The following is a 22,859-nucleotide window of genomic DNA, read 5'->3' on the forward strand; positions in this document are numbered from 1 at the left end:
GTAATGCGAAGCATAGTCGCTAGAGGTCGCATGGCATAAGGTAAACGTAACGTCCATTCCACTTTCTGACATGTATAGGGGTGTTTTATGATGCTTTTTGCATAGCAAGAAAAGAATTTGACACTGCGATTTCACGCCTCTTTTATATGATATAAAGGGGGTTTGTGACATATGTAAGTAAAATGAGGAGCTTTTTTATGTCACAAGTTTTCAAAATTCTCCTCCTTTTTCTTGGTTTCTTCCAATCAGGAAGACGGAAAGCCAGTCCGACAAGTTCCTGAAGTGGGTGTTCGCAGTTTTGGGCGTTCAGTGTCTCAACATGTCGCAAAAATAGCCTGAAACGCAGTTAATCTGAAGGAATTTTGTGCAATACGGGAGGTGAGGGCGTCAGGAGACGTCAAGATGTGGAATGCAGGGAAAATCTGGCTGTGTTTCGGCGCCGTTTTTCTGTCGTGTAGTGGATACACCTGGCCGCTTCCTGACCAACTCTCGGCAGGTGAGTACTTATGCACACCCTTTGTAGTCAATGGGCACCTTTCGGCCATTTTTCTCAGCTCGCTCCTATTTTCGGCCTTTGAACGTATCGTTACATTCTATAACCGTATTCACAAAGTTACGATAAGACTGAAAAGTGAAGAGAACTTGTCTACACATAATTAGATAAAATTCTATGACCCGTGTCGGATCCTTGTTTGTCAAACCGATGATATGATACTGAACAGGCCCCACTAGTTGTCTGTAGACAACGCGAGCGAAAGTGCAGTGATTGGGTAACGTTACCTGGAGGTATTTCCAAAATGATTGATCGTATTACGATCGTAATTAAATTATTGGTTTAAAATCGGGTACAAGAATACAATGACTATCGAGGCTAGTAACATGTATACAATCAATGGCAGGTATTTGTTGGTAAGTAACAATGACATTATAATTAAATTCATATAGGTTCTTAAAGTCATGCTCAGCAATTTGACTCGTATACGTGTACTTAATTTGGTCTATGTTCTGATCATACCTAGACGCTACCTGTGATCTGGCTAGATTTCAGTCAGTGTCTGGAGATCGTCATGTCACCGGGATGATTTTCCCTTCACATAAATTGCAAATATTTATTGTAGATTACATAATCGCCATCGTATGTAATACTTCTACTTGTCACGCAAGGAATTCTTTGAATGAAATAGTTGCTTTGCTTTTCGATATGAAGTTCATTTCCCCACAAGTGTAGACGTTTATTAATGTTTGCGTGATTCTCAGAGAACTCAGAGTGTGCACATGTACTGAAGTGTGTCGGTAAAGAGACTTGAGGTTTTGCACCACGTGAATCGTGATCCCCGTGTTGACACACCACTGCTTCTGTATGGCACCTGTTTTTGTGTCGTCGTCTCGCATTACTTGGCTGTTACAGAGATTGGCAAATAACCATGGATACCAACTCAAACGTCACAATGGTACAAAGGTGGTCATATGTTATTCTCCAAGCAGAGTCTTCGATCGAGAGGGGTACGTAGTTTTGTCCGGGATTTCTAACGTCCCTCTCCTCTCAGGAGAATAGTCATATGTTAGCCTCTTTAATAACAGGCTCTTCGGGTCGGAATTTTTTGGGCTCGTAATTTTCTTTCTTCAGAAGCGCACTGTAACCCACCCCCTAAACACACACTAAAGCACGGCCTGTAGAGTCTGCACAGGAGGCTAGCCATATGTAGAGACCGATTGGGTGACCGCCATAACGTCAAGTTTCTATTCTGGCCAGTCGACTTTCCTTTTATCAAACACACTTAATGATTTGAAAGTACAGTATTCTAGTGTCATTTACTGGTTATCTGCATGTCCCAAACGTCAAGGAAAGTAACTATCCCTCTTCCCCCCAAACTGTTGCCCGTAATCAGGTGACTTCGCCTGTTTTAGAATCACATACCGATTCAGGGAGCGCCACTATTCACTCCACAGTTCTGGGCGACCCGGGTACCCAGATCTCATTCTCCCGTCATGTTTAACACTGCATACCGATGTCAGGAGCGCCATAATACTAGGTCGTCAAAGTTCTGGGTGACCTACCCAGCTTCGCATAGCCTTGAGCTCGTTTTGACTGAAACAAGTTGTTCCGACACTATGGTTGTCTCCACAAACAAAATGTCACATGAATGGCGGATGGCGAAGCGTCCAAGCGTGACGTATCGTGGTGATAAAGTACCTGGAGTCAAATGACTGCTTTAAACCTCGTAATGCCCTGTATTCTGCGTGAGTTATAGAGCTGCTATTAGTGTTTATGGACATGGGATTTTCATATGGAAGATTCATAATGGGCGATTGATTTGGTCCAATTTTCACTAATCCCTCTTTATGTACCCTTTACCTTATCTTTGGGCATGAACCCAATCTCCAAACAGATGTGGGGGATTCTGAATCGTTTCATTTCCATATAGCCAGCTGGCTAGATTTCTGTGACAACCTAGCATAGATCGAATGTCAACTTGACAACCTAGCATAGATCGAATGTCAACTTGACAACCTAGCATAGATCAAATGCCAACTTGACAACCTAGCATAGATCGAATGTCAACTTGACAACCTAACACAGATCAAATGTCAACTTGACAACCTAGCATAGATCCAACTTGACAAGTTCTTACTAACGTTAGTAGTACGTGACGTGTCATGTCTCCTCTTCGCAGCGCAACAGCGGGAGTTGAAGGAACTGCAGCAGGACGTAGAAACTGAGATTGAAGAGCTATGCTGTCAGAACGAACTCAAACGATGTTGTGTGGAAAAGAAGAAGTCTTTGGCGCAAAGGAACATGGAGGAGTGGGAGGGGCTCATCGACAGCCTGAAAGGTAAGAGGAATGTTTTATGTATGGCGTTATTTTATATGTGGATGTACGAATCTGTTGGTACACGTCATCAGTATAGCTGTCTGGATGACCTTTGTATTGCTTTCATGCAATTTCAATAAAATGAACAATAAATAAATTTAGAAAAAAGCAATAGAATCACGTCCCATAAGTTGATTATATTTCTACGAGAATTCGTTGACTTTTTATTTATTAATGAACAAGATAACTGGAAAAAGGGTTGCTGGATTTATTTTTGAGTCGATCTTGATTAAATTTGTTTTAAAGTATTGGCCCAATAGCGGAACAGGAAGAATTGATCAACTTGTATAGTGACATGATTAATGCTGAAAATATAATGGTCGGCGAAAAAAACACCAATATATAATCTTGTACAGTCATTCCTCTTTGATCAACAATACCTCCTGTATATTAAGATACCAGTCCCGGTTTAAACAGGGATACAGAAAAATACATTTTTTTAATTTTTACTTGCGCAATTGCCTAAAAAACCTGGCAGCTTAAGAAAATGATTTTGGGAACAAGCTAGTTTAGAGTCTAGTTTGTGAATAACTCTTTGACTATTCTTCCAGAGCTGAAAAGTACACCAGACGAGGAAGAGGCTATAAAGTGGTTGGAGGAATATAACGAGGAGCTGCGACAGCGCAACGTGCGAAATGTATGTATACGGATCGCTTATCTTCATAACATGTAGCTAAATCTAGGCAAGACATCTTCCATTATGTGATAGTGAAATATCACTGTGTACGTTAGGCCTCCCCGCAATCAACTCGTGTTATACAAGATTTCATATATAATGGAAAATGTAGCGCTCATGTATAATGTAATGTAATGTACTATAGTATAAGAAAGTATAGAGTTTGAAAGTAACTAAAAAACAAACAGAGAGTAAGGTATAGTTGAGAGACAGTAAGAAGGGAGTGTTTAGGATTAACAGTACGAAAAGGGTACGGGATAGTGTGATCAACCATTGTTACTGCAGACTTGAACGCATTCTGTTCTTGAAAGTGGAAGGGGGTGTCCTACTGTATGTGTACCTTTGACTCCTCTGTGCAATTTTCTTTTAACAATCGCCTTTCAAAACATTTTCACGTTCTCAGGTTTTAACAAAGTTATGGAAGTCAAACTTTGCGTTGTTGCTCTTTTGTGGATCAATTCTTTTGTCACATTTTCAGGCGGAAGCTAACTGGGCACAGGCAACTAACATTACCGACGAGAACGCGGCCAAAGTTGTGGAAGTGACATTGGAAGTTACGAAGTGGTCTCTGAAGAAGATGGAGGAGGCAAAGAAGTAAGTAAGAGCATCCGGATATGTGAGAGAGTAAGAAAATAATTGAAAATACCAACAAAAATGTCATAATTTGTATAACGACAATGTCTCGTCTCATTGCAGGTTCGACACATCCGGGTTCTCTGATGACGTCAAGCGCCAGTTTAAAATGATTACCACGTCAGGAAGTCTCAGCGACGAGGAGAAACAACGGTACGTTATTTAATTTATTCAGTAATATTTGCCTATCGTTATATATCAGAAAAAGTATCTTTCCACAAGAAATCTACTTAGAATTGGAAGTATCTTATAAAAAGTGAGATATCCTAACTGATGATATTTTCCCGTCCCTTTCTCTTTAACTTTGTCTCAAAATGTCAAGGAAACAGGGTTCTCCCGTTTTTTCCTTTAGTCACTGACAAAAGACAGCGGATGCTGTCTGAAACGTTTGGCTGTTTCAAATTTTTTTCTAGTTGCTTGAGTAACTGTCTTTTGGCGTATCTTATTACCTGGATATCTAACCTTCATCAACATATTCTAACAAAAATTGTTTTATCTATATGAACAGGCAATTGGCGGAGATAGGGACAGAGCTTGAGAAGATTTACAGCACAGGCACCGTGTGTCAAGCAGACGGCACATGCCTGAAACTGGACCCTGATTTGGAAGGAATCATCGCGAAATCACGTGACTACGACAGGCTGACGTGGGCGTGGCTTAGCTGGCGAGATGCTGTTGGTCCACCAATGAAAGACAAGTATGCACAGTGGGTGGCGCTATTAAACGAAGGAGCGCAAGAAAATGGTACGTTCGATAGACGTTGTTTAGGTTTAATGTCGTTGTTTACAAACAACTAGTATGTACATAGTGAACGTTTTAGTAACGTCAAAATTCTAAATCAAATAGAAAAGATTAAATTGAACAGAATACTTAGGTTGATAAGTGAAATATAAATTTCCCGAATTGTTCACGTATGTATTATTACATTTTCTCTTCTTACACCTCGGACATAGTTTACACGTATCTTTAGCTAATGCTATAGAACGAAAATGTAAAAATCAGTCTCTTTTACCTGGTAACTATTACTTGACAGCATCACATTCTAGGCACATATTAGAGTAAATCATACTGTATATTAGCCTTTTGCAGGACACGTCCTTGATTTAATGATTATACAAACTGAATCGTTATCATGGTATTTCATATTTCATGGTTCATTTTTGATTTTTCGTATTTCATATTTCATTTTCATAGTTCATAGTTCATTTTTGATTTTCCATAGTTCATATTTCGTATTTCATTTTCATAGTTGAGTTCATTTTTGATTTTTCATAGTTCATAGTTCAGAATTTATTTTTCATTTTCATACTTCATAGTTCATTTGTCATAGTTCATTTTCAGTTTTCATAGTTCATTTTTCGTATTTCAGGTTTCGCCGACAAGGGCGTCCTGTGGCGGGGCGCGTACGAGATGCCTGACGGCAAACTTGAGGAGATGGTGGACGCCGTTTGGGAGCAGGTCAAGCCTCTGTACACACAGCTGCACGCCTACGTCAGGAGGAAACTGTCCGAGAAGTATGGAGCAGACAAGGTGTCTACAACGGGGCACATACCCGCGCACCTGTTTGGTACGATGTTTATTGTTTAATCAACTGTTTTGTGATTAATGAATGAAGATCTTTATTGTATGTTCGTGCCCCGAGGGGCTAGATACAGGTCAAACCTAACTAATATCTAAGTGACATATACAGTGAAATATGTACAGTACATTGTGTAAACATACATGGTAGAAGAAAGTGATAAGCTAAGCTAATCTAGTAAAGTCAACTTCTTCTCGCTTCTTTGTACATGTGTAGATGTATGAACAGATCATGTTTCTTATACAAGGGTTATCTAGACGTATATAGCATGTAATTCAGCTCTCGGACTGCCAAATGTTCTTTGAATAAAAACCCATTATTCAATTTCTACCGATCACATGTTGTAATTGAAGTCCAGATTTTTGAAACAATTGAAGAAAAAATACATCTTAACGTTTTTCCGAATTTATGGCGTTCTTCATAACGGGTGACCCATTGTTTTGGACACGTGAACACGACGACACGTGGCTTCAAAAATCAAAGGTAACACCAAGGAGGATTCAAATTGTGTTGGCTTATGATCAATTATAAAAATATAAAAATTATTCGTCTTTTCTTCTTTTCGTCCTCTAAATTCTCTCCCCTTTACCCATCACCGTTCTTATATTCAGTGTCATACATTTTACGACAACTACCTTGAAAATGATTTTGAATCTAATACGATTTTTGTTTCTTTGATATTTTTTTCAGGAAACATGTGGGCTCAGCAGTGGAACAACATTTACGACATCGTCGTGCCATTTCCGGATCAACCGGAAATAGACGTCAGTGACACCATGGTAGAACAAGGATATGACGCACTGCGCATGTTCAAAACAGCCGAGGAGTTTTTCAAGTCTATAGGTTTACGTCCTATGCCTCAGGTATGTGAATGAACAGTTAATAAATCACAGAAGATCACTTTAAACCAATAACTTTTCTCGATTTGGCCAAGTAGCAATGCAAACAAGTAAATCCAAAATACTACCTCAGTACCTGACATTAGGAAGTTGTCTCGAAATTCGGGATAGATAAACACAATTCAGGCCCGCGAGAGCAACTCTAAATATAAACCAGTTTGCACACCCTTACCTTACCTTAGATTTTAGACCCTTCTGTAATTTTGTTGCAATCGTCGGCTTGGTGGCGAACTTGCAAACCTTTCATACTATAATATCCCATTTTGAGTCAAACATAACGTGGGGTGGGGTGGCTTAGGCAGATTTGAGCTCAACCTTGGCAACCGAACTGTCCAATGACGTCCTATCCAGGTGTTCTGGGACAAAAGCATGCTCATCAGACCTGCAGACAGAGAGGTCGTCTGCCACGCATCCGCTGAGGACTTCTATCACGACAGCGACGTCAGGTAAAAAAATAACATATTCTCATATCTAACGTCATAAATCTATGTTACAGACATTTTGGGACAAGAGTATGCTAACTCGGCCAGATGACAGGGAAGTTGTCTGCCACGGCTCAGCCTGGGATTTCTATCACCTGCCCGGAGACACTGACGTCAGGTGAGGAGGGTTGGACGTTCAACCGGCTCGGTCGTCCAAAACCCTTAATCCAGCGAATGCGATTTTTGAACTATCTTGGTTTTGCCAATCCTTGGTTTTGCTTCGGTTTTATTTTTGAATAAGACTTTCCAGACGGACTGCTCTTTCTCGCAAAATCTCGCGAGAGTGTTGACCTTTTGTGTATTTCAGAATAAAGATGTGCACGAAGGTGAACCAGGAGGACCTACAGACGATACACCACGAGATGGGACACGTCGAATATTATCTGACATACGAGGTACACTCATATCACATACACGTGCACAGCTCCAGAAGCAGGCTAGGCTTGGGAGAAACAGAAAAAGGCCAACCGTGTGGGGTTGGCACTTCTTGTGTGGAGTTGGCCAAAGCATATCGACCATTGGTTAATTACGTACACCAACATCAGGATCACCCCCCACCCACCCCACCCCCCTACACACGCACCGTCACAGAAAAAAGAATTAAGGATCCCCTGTAAATCTCAGTACTTGTCATCAGCAAACTGTAGAAAAAAACACAAATTTCTAAAAGGCGTCACGAATTAGACCAACACTACGCGATGTCCGACCCACAAAGATCGCCTGTTACAAAACTGATATAAGTGGGCTGCAAAACTATTCAAGGAAAAGAACATGATCTATGAGATCATCGAGATCGATGGACGAGACGGGGACGTTCTCCTTCCTTTTTTTCTTGTGACAAAACAAATCAAAAGTTGTTTGATACCTTGACGCCATTCATTTTCAAATTTCAGGTCCCGGCAGTGCAAGACTCTGCTTTGGCTGAGTGATAAGCTAAATGAAAAGCAGCATATCATTTTACAAGTTTTTGTGTGTTTCAGAATCAAAATGTGCACGAAAGTAAATCAAGAAGACCTGTATGTGATTCATCATGAAATGGGACATATTGAATATTTCCTAACATATGAGGTAACTGCAGTTTCTCCTTTACGTAAAATTCTGGTCCGGTCACAGAATCATAATCATACATATATTGGATATCACTTTCCATATGCATATTACACAAATCTGAATGACATTTGTCTACGATAGAACTGAACAAATTGTTCAAGGGATGGTCGATTAACTGTTTCTCACGAGCCTAGCTGCTTCAACTGCCTATGATAAACTTGAAACGTGTTCATAAAAGTTTTGCTTGTGTCCTTGTGTGATTTAGTTTATTCTACTAGGATTTGTTGTTACATTATGTTTTTTGAATACTTTTGTATTCCAATGTTCGTGTATGTATATACGTAGTTATTAACATTTCACTGTGAATTCAACTGAACTTTTTTCTAAGCTATGATCAAAATGGCGGACGCATGACGACTGTTCAATCTCGTTCCCAGGACCAGAAGACCCTGTATCGTGGCGGCGCGAACCCAGGGTTCCACGAGGCGGTGGGTGACACCATTGCCTTGTCTGTCAATACCCCTGGCCATCTAAAGAAAATCGGGCTGCTGCAAAATGTTGGACACAATCAAGGTATCGGTGATCATCAAGACAATTGTCCCATATGAAAATTGTCTCATTGGTCTTGAATTGTTTTATAATGTTGAGCAGTACTAATCAAACCATGCTAGTTTAATGTTATTGAGCTCTTTACATGTGGCTTTTGCAGACTTTGAAATTAACGAGCTTCTGAAGATGGCCCTAGCGAAACTGGCCTTCCTGCCGTTTGGATATATGATTGACAAGTGGAGATGGCGAGTTTTTAGCGGTGACATCACGCCGGACAACTACAACACCGGGTGGTGGAATTTACGGTGAGGAACAAACTTTAAATAACGCTCAGTTTACAACCACAAATATATAAATCTAACTGCATTACAAACCTGATGGTTGAAGAAAGAAAGGTAAAAAGAAGTTCTAGAGTGAAATGGGAGAAAACGGAGGCATGTCAATCAGAACTTTTCTATTTGACCTATATGTCACTACATGGCATAGTACACAGTTCATTATGTGCAATGTACTTGACTTCAGTATTACGTTTTCAATAAGTCCACGTTGAGATGTTTCATGGCCTTATATCGTTATGCATTATGTTTTTCTTTGCCTTTCTCAGGATGAAGTACCAGGGCATCAAACCACCGGTAGAGAGGACCGACAAAGATTTCGATCCAGGGGCAAAATACCACATCCCTTCCGGAACCCCCTATATAAGGTAAGATCACATGATGGCCACGTGGTCACCACGTGACTAGTTAAGATTTTCATCCCTACCATATGCACACCTGTTTTCGTACGGGAAAAACTGTATATAGTGTGTATTGTCGTTTTTAGAACGCATTGGCTGACCTATATGTCATAAACTTATATCAATTGTGAGTCAACTAATATATTACTTGTTTGTTCCCTCCACAGGTACTTTTTCAGCTTCATAGCGCAGTTCCAGTTCCATCAGGCGCTCTGCAAGGAGGCGGGGCATGACGGTCCTCTACACAAGTGCGACATCTACGAATCCAAAGCAGCCGGCACGAAGTTAAAGTAAATATTCGCCTTTTCTTCATTTCTAGATCTTTTAGTATAGTCTAACAGATAGCGTTATATATTTCCGCAAATAAAATTCTTTTAACAGTTTTGTGTAACTTTACTTCACATGACTCAAAACACAATGCTCTCATAAAGTCTTAAAATGTATGTCCAAATTCCAAAAGCATTATGTCGGGAGCCATGCATTTCAACCTGCTATACAATATAACTTCATGGTTGACATGTCAGTTGAAGGAACAAGTTTCCTTTTCTGTTTTGGCATCTTGTTTCTGATATGACCTTTGCAATTACCGACGTTTGAATGCGTGCTGAGGATGTAAAATTCCTGCAAACTCGGTCTTTCCAAATTTGTAATTGGTGTTTCAAAAGTGTTCATAGATTTAACGTTGGGTAACATAAATTCGTGGGGTACTTAAATTCGGGATTTTTCGAAAACGGGGTATTTAGGGATATGTGCTAGATGCAACATCAGTAATACCACTAGAAATGCAAACTTGACAGACTAACACATTCAGAACACTGCCTGAAAAGCTTCGATAACCATGCATTAGAAGTTGGCTACGTCAAAAACTCTCCGTCCCTTATTGACAGAGTCTGGGGGCTTCGTGGGAGACTCACACTGCACGGTTGTTCGCTGGTTTATAAGACAAATGTCACATCTCCTGCCTGCTAAACACAATTATTTACAAGACAACTTATTACAATCTCTTTTGCTAACCTGCAACTGGATTCTAAGTGTGATCAATCATCAAAACTCCTCTTTGTTGCTACAACCTACGGCACGTGTATTTTCCCGCCGCCATATTGTTACCCAGAATCATGTCGTCAAGCAGACGACAAAAGGTTTATGAGGAACACTTTTTTGTCTAAATGTTGCGTGTGATAGTGGACTGAAGACGATATTTTCCTCAAAGTTTGCTCCTAACACAACAAGGAACACATGGACATAGTAGTATAACAATTGCTACGGCATCCAGCTAACTTGCCATGAATAATGTACACGTTGCCATGACGGTGGGGATCGACTTTGAGTGACGTTCAACCCACTCAACAAACGGGATGTTAGCAAAGGCCTGATGTGTGCGGTGCGGCCGTTTTTTCGTGTATTTTTTTTACTTGGACACGTCTATATCCATAGCACTCTCCTCAAGCCAAGGATGGAACGAATAGCTGCTGTATAAAATGTAATTAGCGGTAAGATATTCAAGACGAATCTTCTCTCCCGAATTAATGTGCCCCCCTGTCCGACAACACTGTCATTGTGCGTGCGGCGGACGGTAGTTTCAAGTTGAAATATTATGGTGTCAGCACGACTAGAGACAAAATCTACCATATATATCGATTAGTGCAAAGATAGTACATGATACTGACAGAATAATAGAAAAAAAGGATGGTTTATTGTTCTGCTAGATTGATTTCAGTCAACCATTATCGGAAAAATCCCGAATTTATGTTACCCAACGTTACTTTGCTTTAACACGATATGTCTGTTATTCATCTTTCAAACTTATTAAGTTGTTAAAACTATCAATCATTCTTAAATTTTCCTTTCAGAAATATGCTGAGTATGGGAGAAAGCAGGCCCTGGCCAGAGGCCATGAAAGCGATCACTGGACAGGAAAAGCTCGACCCGTCCGCCATCTTGAAATACTTCGAACCGCTTGAAAAATGGCTCCGTGAGCAAAACAAAGATGAAAAGTTGGGATGGGATTAGGGCAGCGGTGGGCTATGGCAAACTGAAACTGTTTTAGAATGAATAAAAGATATTAGATTTTAGTAGGGATTATCTTTCGCATATCAGGAGTCTTACCAAAAGCAATAAATAGTGTAAGATAAATACAGGAGCAATAAGGAAAAGATTGTATACTTATTGTATATTTGCTTTTACACTCATTTCCAAACGAACCGATTGGAATGACATTAATAACAATATGAAGTTATTTTAGCTTTGTAATGAGTGCGCATGGAAGTCAACACAGTACAAAAGTTCTGCATTGCTGCTAAGTCCTTAATCACTCAATATTAAGAACGTTCTTCTCACTGTATTAAGGTATGTTGATCCATGAGAACTAGATTCTGAAATTGTCTTGATTGAAAAACACAGGATGTTGGCTAAAGATATAATCACGTGTTTGCTTACGATTACTTGTGGAATTTGTCCTGGCTTCAGAACTAGCAGGCCTTAAAAATCAACATCAACATCACCATAACCATATTTGCGATTTATATGTGTGAACATGGCTCTTGTGAGATTTCGTCTAGTTACCAGCTTACGGTTTTTTTTATAATATGCAATTGTAGTAACTGAAAGCTGGGGATATAAAGGGTATAGAAATAACACATTATGGTGGTTTTTCCTACATTTATTGTAGACATATACCACAGGTTATGTTTTACGGGGTAAATGAATATGCTATTAAAAATGAAAAATAAAAAAAATTATTCAAAGCTAGTAATGCTGATACATTCTAATCGGTTCCATTTGTCTATTTTACACTAGGCAAGTCATCTATCTAGTATCTGAAAGGTTTATCTATACATGTACCAGAAAGAAGTCCACATCACACGTTGATGATGAGGGCAGATCCTAATTCATAACGTTGTCACTCCAGCATGGTGTATCGTGCCCGTTCCTCTATGTATAAATTGTCGTTGAGATGGGTTGATAATGAAAACTTCAAAACGAAAAGAATGAACCAAAAATGATGTAAAAATTACGTCATTCTGTTGTGCCGGGATTCAGGACCTGTAAAGGTGAAAACTTCATGACCCCACGACGCATCCTACGATAAATATCAGCATGCATATGTTGTTTTTGGATATCAACATGCAATGATATTACAGACATTATGTTGAGTAATGAACACCTGCCAAGAAAATCACGCATCATTTTTACTTCTAAAATCGACCAATGCATTTTTTGAGAATTTCTTCTAAGAAATCCCGGTTGATTTTGAATATCCTAAAACAAATGGTTGATGATGATACTAGCAATTGCGTTTGACCAGCGAAGATTACGTCTCTAGGTCAACGTTAACGTTGCGAGCAGGACGCAGACGATAGTTGAGATGGAGGTGGTCGCCATGGAAACGGTGACACTCTGTGCCGAGGCTGTAGATCAAAGGTGTCGTTATTACCGGTACCAGATTCCTGAGTAAAATGTCACAGAAGCTTACGCTATGGTCCGAGGAAAAAATGTAATTCACGTGCAAATGAACGCACCTACGTTGGGTTTGATTGTTAAGAATGCTATTGTTAATCCGGTACGTTAACTCTAAAAAGTGTATGTGTTGTCATAGTGACTTGATGGTAATGTGTTCTTACCGACTGGGCAGTTCTGTTCATCTGAATTGTCAGCGCAGTCGTTGACGCCATCACAGCGGTCCCCCGGCCGGATGCACTTTAACCCGTCAGCACAGGTGAAGCCGTCGGTCGCCACACAGTCATCTACGTGGAAGAACAGACATTCTTTCATACCAAGTTGACAAGGTTACAGTTTTTTTTATTTTTTGATACGCCTTTGCAATAGATCAATACCAAGGCAGACAATGCGTTGGGTGCGTGGCCATTCTATTGGTAAAATCTGTAATTAACAATTTTGATAGGAAAAAGCATCGTTTCGAAGATAGGAAAAAGAGTGACTATGGAAATCAGGCCATAGTTATACTAGAAAACTTATGTTTTTATATTCTAAGATGTCCATAACTGAAGACAGGATCTAGGAAAGAGCATTTTTTCACCTTAGACCTCTTACAAAATTCAAGAGCATGAACATCTAACCCGTACCAATGGTAAACATGTCAAGAGCTTTGATGTTTTATCATGATTTGTACTCACAAGGAGGAGTCCAGGTTTCGTCCCAGCCGAGAGTCTCTCCCTGGTTCTGTTGTTCCAACCAGTCGATGAGTGGTTGGAAGTAGTCCACAAGCGGCTGAGCTGACATGTTCCTTTGTCCGGTGATCACCTCCATGGCGTCCGGCCACGGCTGACTGGACCCCATCCTGAGCATTCGGCTGTGTTTGTTGGAAGAAGGGGAGGGGGGTACTGTTACCATCTACACCATAAAGTGTCACCAGACTGTAAATCAAAGTAGATAAAAGGTAACCAATGCTTCTTAAGGTGCTCTAAGCAAAAAGGGGTGCACAAAGAGAACGGTGCTTTTTCTTTTTGACTGGAATGACTCACGCCAATTTCTCCCCAGCGGCCACCTTGTTGGGCCCTGCAGAGATGTCACACTTGTGCAGTGGGCCGGTGTGTCCCGAAGTTTCACACAGAGCCTTGTGGAACTGGAACTGAAGGATAAAGCTCACGAAGTACCTAAAGTATACACAGCATGGCGTTTTCATATTAGCCTTTTGTGATCATGTACGGTTGGTCTTAATTTTTTTCATCGTCTCCCCGATAGTATAGCATAAAGGGTTTACAAACCATTTTAGAGAATACAAATTTAAAGATATTTCTTCTATAGCTTCTAAATCTATATTATCAAATACACTTCAATGCTTATAACAGCGACACTTGTCAACATAAGCAGAAAGGTGAAACAGGAAGCAAACACTGTTCTTAAGAGACGCCTCCTGACTCAGATAATAAACGCGAAGCAGACCTGATGTAAGGGGTGTTGTCAGGGATGTGGAATTTGCATCCGGGATCAAAATCTTTGGCGTGGTTCCTCGGGATAGGTGGCACGATGCCCTGGTAACGAGTCCTGTATGGGAAAACACCTTTTAGTATTCAGTACAGTGTACAGATACTGTTGGAACATTTGTAGGCCCCGTTTGTCTACTGGACATAGTGTTGAAAAGCATTTACTGTGAGGAGCTGGTAAGGATAGAATTGTCCTTAGTTCTGTTAGACTGTGTGGTTCTGACCTGAGTTTCCACCACTCCTGGTTGTACGTTGCCGGGGTGATGGAGCCGTCGAAGACCCCCCATCTCCACTGGTCCAACAGGTAGCCAAATGGCAAGAACGGGACCTTGTCCAGGGCCATGCTCATCAGGAAGTTGATGTCAGACTCTGTTTGAAGAGATAGGAAATAACTTTCACAAAACTATTTCACCTCTCTTTTGGAGTATTCCTGCCAAAGAACAAAAATAGAAGTAGAGCCTCTGCTGTCAAACCAACCGTCATCGTCTTCCACCGTGTCCAAGAGGCCGATGGTCTGCAAGTGTGTCGGAGTAGACACGGACAGAGCCAGCAGATCTCCCACCGCTTCATGGAAACCCGGGTTTGCTCCACGTCGGAAGGGAACCGGCTGGTGCTTGTACTGTAGGAAATACTCGATGTGACCCATCTCGTGGTGGACGATGACCAGGTCGTTCATGTTTACGAGAGTACACATCTTAACCCTGTATTCAGACAAAAATTCTGTTATCATTTTCATCGAACTAAAACTCAACTGAATCAGGTATATGGCTATTTCAATTCATAACCAACGAGCAGTGATTTGTGCTGCATAATGTTGATTCAGAGTGTTCAATGCGGCAACAGAGAAGAAACAAGCCACATTTGAATAATTTTCTTATCTTCTTAAAACAAGGGTCATAATACGTGACCTACCTGACGTCATGAGCGTTGTAGAAGTCCCATTCGGACGCGTGACAGACCACTTCTCTGTCTGCTGGTTTGACGAACATGGAGTTGTCCCAGAAGTTCTGCGGCATCTCGACTTGACCCATGTCCTTAAAGAAGTCGTCTGATGTGCGAAACATCCGATCAACTGTCCATCCCTGTACGAAAATAGGTTTATGTTTGCACTGAGATAGTCATGAAGAAAGAAAACTGGTATGGATTGTTGCAGTATTGCGGCAAATGCCACAACCCCCCCTTATTAATTGTAACCTCATTTTGGAACTTCTTTATCCCAATCGGGGTGCAGCGACCCAGCCCATAGTCATAGCATTGGCCTTCTGTAAACTGAACGCATTAATGTTGAAACAACATTTTGAAGGTATAACAGAGAAGTGTTTGCGTTGTCGCCACACAGTTACTGATTCAAACAGTGTTACAGGGAACTGCTCACATCTGCCTTCATCTTTGGTGTCACATCAAGGCTGGTCTTGCCAGGGTAGGGCTCCACTAGGTTGTAGAGGTAGATCCAGGATTTAGACCACATGTTACCTGTATTGAACAAACAAATCAAGCTATCATCACGGACACAGGCAAACAAACAAAGAAACAAACAGACAGACAAATGATACAAACAAATACAAAACAGACCCAATGGTTTCAGTTCAAGCTGACGGATAAAGTTAGGTAGTGATTTAAAAAAAAAAATTCTAATCTAAATAAAAGCAGCATGTAATGCTTGAAATACTTATTGAATTTGTACTGATGTTGCATTGACCCATTGTAGTTACCCAACAGATGTGCAGGGATGGGTCCAGTGGCACTGATCTTGTCCTGTCCGTATTGTTCCCTCAGCTTCTTCCTGACGTAAGCGTGCAGGTTGTTGTACAGAGGCTTGAGCTGGTTGTACAGGTTCTCAAGCTGCTCCTGGAAATCAGCTGTCTCATACCAGGAGCGCCAGTATGCACCGGTGTCTGTCCAGTTCTGAGCTGGATGCCGGATATACAGAGTTGCATGTGGCATGTTCGGGGCAAAGGTAACATAGAGTATACATGTTCACTGGCGTTCCTCAAAGCTTTAGACATTCACTAGCCTGGGTGCCATCCTATTACTACTAGGGTAGCGAGTGTAGGGGCCTCTGCAGTGTAGTAATAGGATGGCACCCAGGCTAGACATACAAATCATCCGAACACAAAGGACAATATCTGAGGGCGTGTGGGGTGTCAACATCGGTCCACAACATGTGGACTACAGAATGCTACTAGATTTGAAACAGGTCAAAGGCAGAACAGTTACAGGCCTTGGCATCTGTTAGCTGCCAGACTTGAACTTTTTTAAACGCTTATTATATCTCCATGAAAAATGGAGTGTCTGTGTGTGTGTGTTTGTCTTTCCGCAAGCATAACTCTAGAACGTCTGGATGAATTGTAATGGCCTTTGGTTTGTGGGTAGGTGTTGGGAAGACAAAGGTCAATGTTGATTTTGGACCCCCTGGTACGTGACCTTGGTACTGCAGCAGAACTTCCGTTTTTTGTATCTTTCGCACTGGACGTGCTATGATCTTGATTTGTTAGTGGCAGATAGCTTGTCATGTACGGAAGAAGTGGCGTAGACTTTGGGCCCCTAGCAGCTTGCTCTGGAACTGCAGCGGCGTTTTTGTCAAAATCTTCCAAGGAGACTAACTAAATAAAGGAGCGACGGATTTTCATGATATTCAGTATGCAGGTAGCTTAGACAGAGATGTCTATAATGAAGTGCAAATCGTGCAAATTGGGACTCAAGTTGCATTGTTGATGAGGAAAATCTATATTTGCAGTGTTTTCCATTATAGGACTCAAATACATGTAACATACGTAGTTTATGGCATGGGGAACATAAACAGATACCAATTCTGCAAATAAATTCCATATTTGCATAAATAATGCAAAAGTGCTATAATTCATCTAAGTAGTAATTAAATGATCGGACTGTCAATGTTGCGACATGTGTAAGTTAGTTAAAGGTATACATGACCAAGCATATATCATGTAAATGAGCTGCTTATTGCCCTACTGCCACATGTGTTGAGCTGTACGTTCATTAATATCTTACCATCTTGACTGACAGCATCAGTGAGTTCCACGAATCGTGAGTATTTGTCCTTCAGCTTCCTGCCCACCGCGTCCCGCCAGCCTTCCCAGCAGAACCGCAGCCGGTCGTAGTCACGGTTGTTAGCCAGACAGTCGTACAAATCTGTGCAGAGAAAATGTTTTGATGACTATGGCGTTGAACCTTGTTGAGCCTTCATGTCAGTTTCTTTTGCCTCCAAAGGTAAGACGCATTCCTCCCTTGTATTACACATTTCTCCCTTGTATCACACATTTCTCCCTTGTATCACAATGTATGTCTTCGTTCTTTCCTACCACCTTTCTCAATCTTTAATTCTCACTCCTTAACCTGGGTTCAGTTCCAGACAGTTTGACGGGTCGTTGAACTCGCATACCTTCCCAGTGGAGTAGATGTTGGCCATCTCAGAGAGTATGTCGTTGAGCTGAAAAATATATTTTAACTTTTGATAGGGTTGAAAGGACCAGCTACCGCAAGCACAACATTGTCATAAAGATCCATCTAAAACTCCTTAAGTTATGCTGCCTTCATGACGGAATAACATGGTGGATAACTATCAGACATTTTTCAATGCTGTCAAAAAACAAGATGGCGACTGACACGTTGACACGAACGACACCTGCCGGATTTGCATGTAACTGTAATACTGCAATAAGTTCGCAAGCAATACTGACCTCCTTCAGCTTCGCCTGGTCCCTCTGAGCTGCGGTTCCAAGGCTGCTGATACTAAAGAAGATTCTCTTAAGTGTTGCATTGTTGAAGTTCTGCCAATCGAACCTGGAGGCATTTTGAGCCACGTCTTTTACGAACTGGGCTTCTGCTATTTTGGCTTCGACCTGGAATTAGTTTTGAAAGAAAAGAAAACATATCTGCCACCCCCAATCAAAATCATAGCGGCATATGTATGACAAAAGAACGCAAAATACAAAAAACGGTATTTTGCTGCAGTATCAAGGAAAGACGCCAGGTGGTCCACAAAAGTGACATTGACCTTCTTCTTATTTTGACCACAAATATCCGGAAACGCAAACACACACACACACACACACACACACACACACACACACACACACACACACACACACACACACGCACACACACACACACACACACACATAAATACACTGTCACAAACAAACAGACAAACAAGCAAGAACAAATAAAGCACACACACACACACACACATACACACACATACACACACACCAAAGACAATACATCCATCTTTCATGATAATAAAAAAAGCGCAGCGGAATTATTTTTCAAATGTTTTCCTCTGATGCATAACTTTAGCTTAGCTTTTTTTGATCTAAAACAGAAGGGTTTGAGTGAGGACTCAAGGCTAAGTTCTTTCCTTGCGAACTTTGACCCCGTTGTTGGATTTTCGATTTTTCAAAATGTGAGGCTTGCTTATAAATCATGCTATTCCAAGAATCACCTCTCAACCGATGCCAAACACTTTCGTCCCTGTGGAATAAAACAGGCAATGAATTAAACAGTAAACAGTGGGTGGATGCACTGCACTGATCGCAGTTTTTACCTGCTTCTGGCTATTCTCCTCCGTGAGGTCCACTTCGTAGTTCCACCGGGTCGTCTTACTGTGGTAATAAACCTTCTCAGCTTTGACGTTGTAGTCCCAAATGAAGTTCCATGCTTGTTGCTCGTCTGTGATGCCCTGTGGAGCGACATTCTGAGCTGACAGCGCCACTAACAGTAGACAGAAAACTCCCACTCTCCCTTCCATATCGTCTGCCAACTGTTCTTGGACTTGGCGGACTTTGTCTGGCTAGGTAGGAACATACCATTGATTTTGTCCGACGGGGAGGGGCTGAAATGTATCGGAACTGTAAATGACGATTCACTGTCTGTGTCTGTCGATATGCTATTTGAGCAACGCCTGTATGTATCATTGGTGAAAGTTATTTACAGTTATCCCTTTCCTTTTCTGTACCCGAACTACGGACTGATTAATCAAAGTGTGTTTGTTTGAGAGAGTAGCTGTCCTTTGGCAGGCTGATTGTTAGGCGGGATGTGATCTGTCCCTCAACACTCAAGGTCAATTTGTAACTTTCTGGCGGCTTTCGCTCCCTCGAGCTCTGCACGTAATTCATCCCGTCGAGGAAGGAGTTCGCCCAAGCCTGCGTGATTTCGAAGGGAAACCCGTACTCTGTGTCGGTCTTTCATGTTTGGTCAGTCAAGTTTTGTTTATCAAGGATATAGCTGTTTCCTATCGGGGAGGATTCCTTTATCACTTATGTTATATAATCAGTCTCTATACTGTTTTAAGTGTCTCGAATTACGGTATACCGCTAGCACTTCAAGTTCAATACAAAGGAAGGCTTTGCTTTGTAGGCATCTACTGTGTATAATGTGTGTTTCTAGCGTGCACGAATCCTGAGATCATCTAGAATGCTACGTGACTCGTGATCATCATGCGTTAAACGCGTAGGTTTGAATTCAGCAAAGCCTTTAACCTTCATTACGAAGGTGCTAGACAACAACTACTATTACCACATGAAATAAGTTTTCGCCAGCGGTCTTAAGGTAACACACACTCTACACATGTTCTGTTGTATTGTTTGTTTGGTCAGTTTGTTGACCAACCCAGCTTTGAGATGTTCATCAAAGAAGACCCTGAGATACTTTGACATTGGCAGCTACAATAGATGTTTTTCTCCACATGTGAACTTGGTGAGGACAGAGACTTTATAGGGTGTCCAGGGAACGAGCTGATCCTATAAACATCTCCACACTATATGATAATACATGTAAGTCAACCATGCTGTCCATAGAACTGACACAAACCTACCTATACAATATGGAATAGGTAGGTACAGTAAACCACTATCTACTTGCAACTCAAGCTGCAACTTTCACGAGAAATAGACATGTACAGTCACCAATTCAATGTTTTATTGCCATCTGTCTATCTTAACTAGACTTCTCTAAAGATGTACCGTACACCAGAAAGAAGTATACATTAAGACGATATGAGCATGTATAATGGCAAATCTTAACGTCGTCGACGTCGATTCATGATTTATTGTGGAACACTGGTCAGGAGCACCAATAAACAAAGGAAAATAATGCAATGAGGCAAATTTCTATGTCATTCTTATGTACATGCGTCAGGACTCTGGACCTGCAAAGGTCAACGCTTCATGACCCCATGAAACATGTCTACGGTAAATACCAGCATTTATAAATCATCAACATAAAAATAACATTATCAACACTATGTAGAGCACTGCCAAGAATATTGTACAGCATTTTTACTTCTAAAATTAACCAAATCAAGTTAAGTCTGTGAGAAATCGTAAATCGAACAAGTAATCCTGAGTCACCACAACAACGAATCGAAAAATTAAGCAGTATTCTCGAAACTAGTTTGTTTGGAACGGAAGTAGAGGTTGATTTATATATCTCTCCTAAAACAAACAATAAACTGAAGATACTAGAAGTTTTCTTTGTGTGTGACAAGAAAGATCATGTCTCTAATTCAGCGTTGCGAGCAGAATGCAGACGAAAGTTGAGATGAAAGTGGTCGCCATGGAAACGGTGACACTCTGTGCCGAGGCTGTAGGTTAAAGATATCGTTATCACCGGTACCAGTATGATAATATGAATGCACAGCTTTGATATTTGTTTTCAATTCTGAAGGAACTGTCACAAAAAGTGTACGCTATACAAAATGAATTATTGCTATCCCAGCGCACACAATCTTAGTTAAAACGTGCCTATCTTAGTCTTGATTTATAAGAATGATGTATTGCATGCCGAACAATGCGGAAAGCAACGTGAACCCTAAAAAACAAGATCAAAACTATGTGAATGTATAAGTATATGTTATAAGTAGGTTAAATTGATATCTTTTTTTGGCTATAGATACTAGTAATCATCCAAGGCCAGTGAATGAAACTAATTGATTAGTTAAAGAAATGAAGAACTTGTTTCTTCTTACCAACTGGACAATTCTGTTCATCTGAATTGTCAGCGCAGTCGTTGACGCCATCACAGCGGTCCCCCGGCCGGATGCACTTGGACCCGTCGGCACAGGTGAAGCCGTCGGTCGCCGCACAGTCATCTACGTGGAAGAACAGACATTCTTCATACCAAGTTAACAAGGTTACAGTTTTTTGATAGGCCTTTGCAATACATCGATACCAAGGCGGACAATGCGTTGGGTGCGTGGCCATTCTATTGGTAAAATCTGTAATTCACAGAAAATTAACAATTTTGAAAGGAGAAGGCATCATTTCGAAGATGGGAAAAAGAGCGACTATGGAAATCAGGCCATAGTTTTACTAGAAAACTTATGTTTTTATATTCTAAGATGTCCATCTCTAAAGACAGGATCTAGGAAACAGTATTTTTTCACCTTAGACCTATTACAAAACTCAAGAGCATGAACATCTTACCCGTACCAATGGTCAAGAGCTTTGATGTTTGATCATGATCTGTACTCACAAGGAGGAGTCCAGCTTTCGTCCCAGCCGAGTGTCTCTCCCTGGTTCTGTTGTTCCAACCAGTCGATGAGTGGTTGGAAGTAGTCCACAAGCGGCTGAGCTGACATGTTCCTTTGACCGGTCATCACCTCCATGGCGTCCGGCGGCGGCTTACTGGACCCCATCTTGAGCATTCGGCTGTGTTTGTTGGAAGAGGGGGACTGTTACCATCTACATAATAAGGTGTCACAAGAATGTAAATCAAAGTAGATGAAAGGTAACCAATGCTTCTTAAGGTGCTCTAAGCAAGAATGAGTGCACAAAGAGAACGTTGAGTTTTGAAAATTTTTGACTGGAATGACTCACGCCAATTTCTCCCCAGCGGCCACCTTGTTGGGCCCTGCAGAGATGTCACACTTGTGCAGCGGGCCGGTGTGTCCCGAAGTTTCACACAGGGCCTTGTGGAACTGGAACTGAAGGACAAAGCTCACGAAGTACCTATATGGAACATGGCGTTCTCAGGTTAGCCTGTTGTTATGATGTAAGTTTGGTCTTAATTTCATCTCCCCGATAGTATTGTATGGAGGGTTCTCCAAACCATCTAACAGAATTCAAAAGATATTTCTTCTATGTGTTATTCTGGTACATGTTGACTACTAGTACATCATCAAGTGTAGATCAAGTGCAGATATCATCAGATATCCATATGAGCAGAATGGTGTCACAGTAGGCAGACACTGAGAAACATCCTGAGTCAGATAATAAACGCGAAGCAGACCTGATGTAAGGGGTGTTGTCAGGGATGTGGAATTTGCATCCGGGATCAAAATCTTTGGCTGGGTTCCTCGGGATAGGTGGCACGATTCCCTGGTAACGAGTCCTACATGGAAAAACAACTATCAGTGTACAGCAGAGAGATATTTTTGAAACATCTGTAGGTCCTGTTTGTCTTATATGTTAATCGCCA

General features: G+C 41.2%; 2 protein-coding genes across 5 annotated transcripts in view; one reads left to right on the top strand and one right to left on the bottom strand.

Annotated features, from left to right (window-relative positions):
• The first annotated feature begins 246 nt into the window (after positions 1-246).
• Positions 247-11,975, top strand: LOC136446518 (angiotensin-converting enzyme-like). 4 transcript variants are annotated; one of them, XM_066444918.1, is made up of 15 exons: positions 247-496; positions 2,676-2,834; positions 3,425-3,510; positions 4,028-4,143; positions 4,246-4,335; positions 4,691-4,926; positions 5,552-5,749; positions 6,452-6,624; positions 7,012-7,106; positions 7,450-7,537; positions 8,630-8,765; positions 8,902-9,046; positions 9,346-9,444; positions 9,645-9,767; positions 11,328-11,975. In XM_066444918.1, exons 1-15 carry the CDS (start codon positions 403-405, stop codon positions 11,485-11,487), a joined length of 1,998 nt encoding a protein of 665 aa, XP_066301015.1. In that variant the 5' UTR covers positions 247-402; the 3' UTR covers positions 11,488-11,975. The 4 variants fall into 4 exon arrangements, with proteins under 4 accessions (XP_066301015.1, XP_066301016.1, XP_066301014.1 ...); XM_066444919.1 differs by lacking the exon at positions 7,450-7,537 and adding an exon at positions 8,123-8,210; XM_066444917.1 differs by lacking the exons at positions 7,012-7,106; positions 7,450-7,537 and adding exons at positions 7,157-7,260; positions 8,123-8,210.
• Positions 11,976-12,651: 676 nt separating this feature from the next.
• Positions 12,652-22,859, bottom strand: part of LOC136445722 (uncharacterized) — a 41,894-nt gene continuing 31,686 nt past the window's right edge. The window contains exons 37-54 of the mRNA XM_066443857.1: positions 22,671-22,772; positions 22,259-22,390; positions 21,915-22,090; positions 21,409-21,531; positions 18,988-19,229; positions 18,122-18,283; positions 17,778-17,871; positions 17,433-17,573; positions 16,133-16,330; positions 15,796-15,893; positions 15,333-15,502; positions 14,898-15,121; positions 14,645-14,789; positions 14,380-14,481; positions 13,959-14,090; positions 13,611-13,786; positions 13,098-13,220; positions 12,652-12,884 (exon numbers count right to left, since the gene is read on the bottom strand). Of these exons, the coding sequence (XP_066299954.1) occupies positions 12,796-12,884; positions 13,098-13,220; positions 13,611-13,786; positions 13,959-14,090; positions 14,380-14,481; positions 14,645-14,789; positions 14,898-15,121; positions 15,333-15,502; positions 15,796-15,893; positions 16,133-16,330; positions 17,433-17,573; positions 17,778-17,871; positions 18,122-18,283; positions 18,988-19,229; positions 21,409-21,531; positions 21,915-22,090; positions 22,259-22,390; positions 22,671-22,772 (2,629 nt within the window). The 3' untranslated portion in view covers positions 12,652-12,795. The remainder of the gene's footprint in view (positions 12,885-13,097; positions 13,221-13,610; positions 13,787-13,958; positions 14,091-14,379; positions 14,482-14,644; positions 14,790-14,897; positions 15,122-15,332; positions 15,503-15,795; positions 15,894-16,132; positions 16,331-17,432; positions 17,574-17,777; positions 17,872-18,121; positions 18,284-18,987; positions 19,230-21,408; positions 21,532-21,914; positions 22,091-22,258; positions 22,391-22,670; positions 22,773-22,859) is intronic.

The sequence above is a fragment of the Branchiostoma lanceolatum genome, chromosome 12 (assembly GCF_035083965.1).
Source record: "Branchiostoma lanceolatum isolate klBraLanc5 chromosome 12, klBraLanc5.hap2, whole genome shotgun sequence".
Classification (NCBI taxonomy): Eukaryota; Metazoa; Chordata; class Leptocardii; order Amphioxiformes; family Branchiostomatidae; genus Branchiostoma; species Branchiostoma lanceolatum.

Bases quoted from the DNA above. Each gene is read 5' to 3' on its own strand.
- LOC136446518 (XM_066444917.1), top strand. From the start codon at position 403: ATGTGGAATGCAGGGAAAATCTGGCTGTGTTTCGGCGCCGTTTTTCTG. The intron at 9,445-9,644 runs GTAAGATCACAT...TTCCCTCCACAG, and splicing joins TCCGGAACCCCCTATATAAG to GTACTTTTTCAGCTTCATAG. The intron at 9,768-11,327 runs GTAAATATTCGC...TTTTCCTTTCAG, and splicing joins GCAGCCGGCACGAAGTTAAA to AAATATGCTGAGTATGGGAG.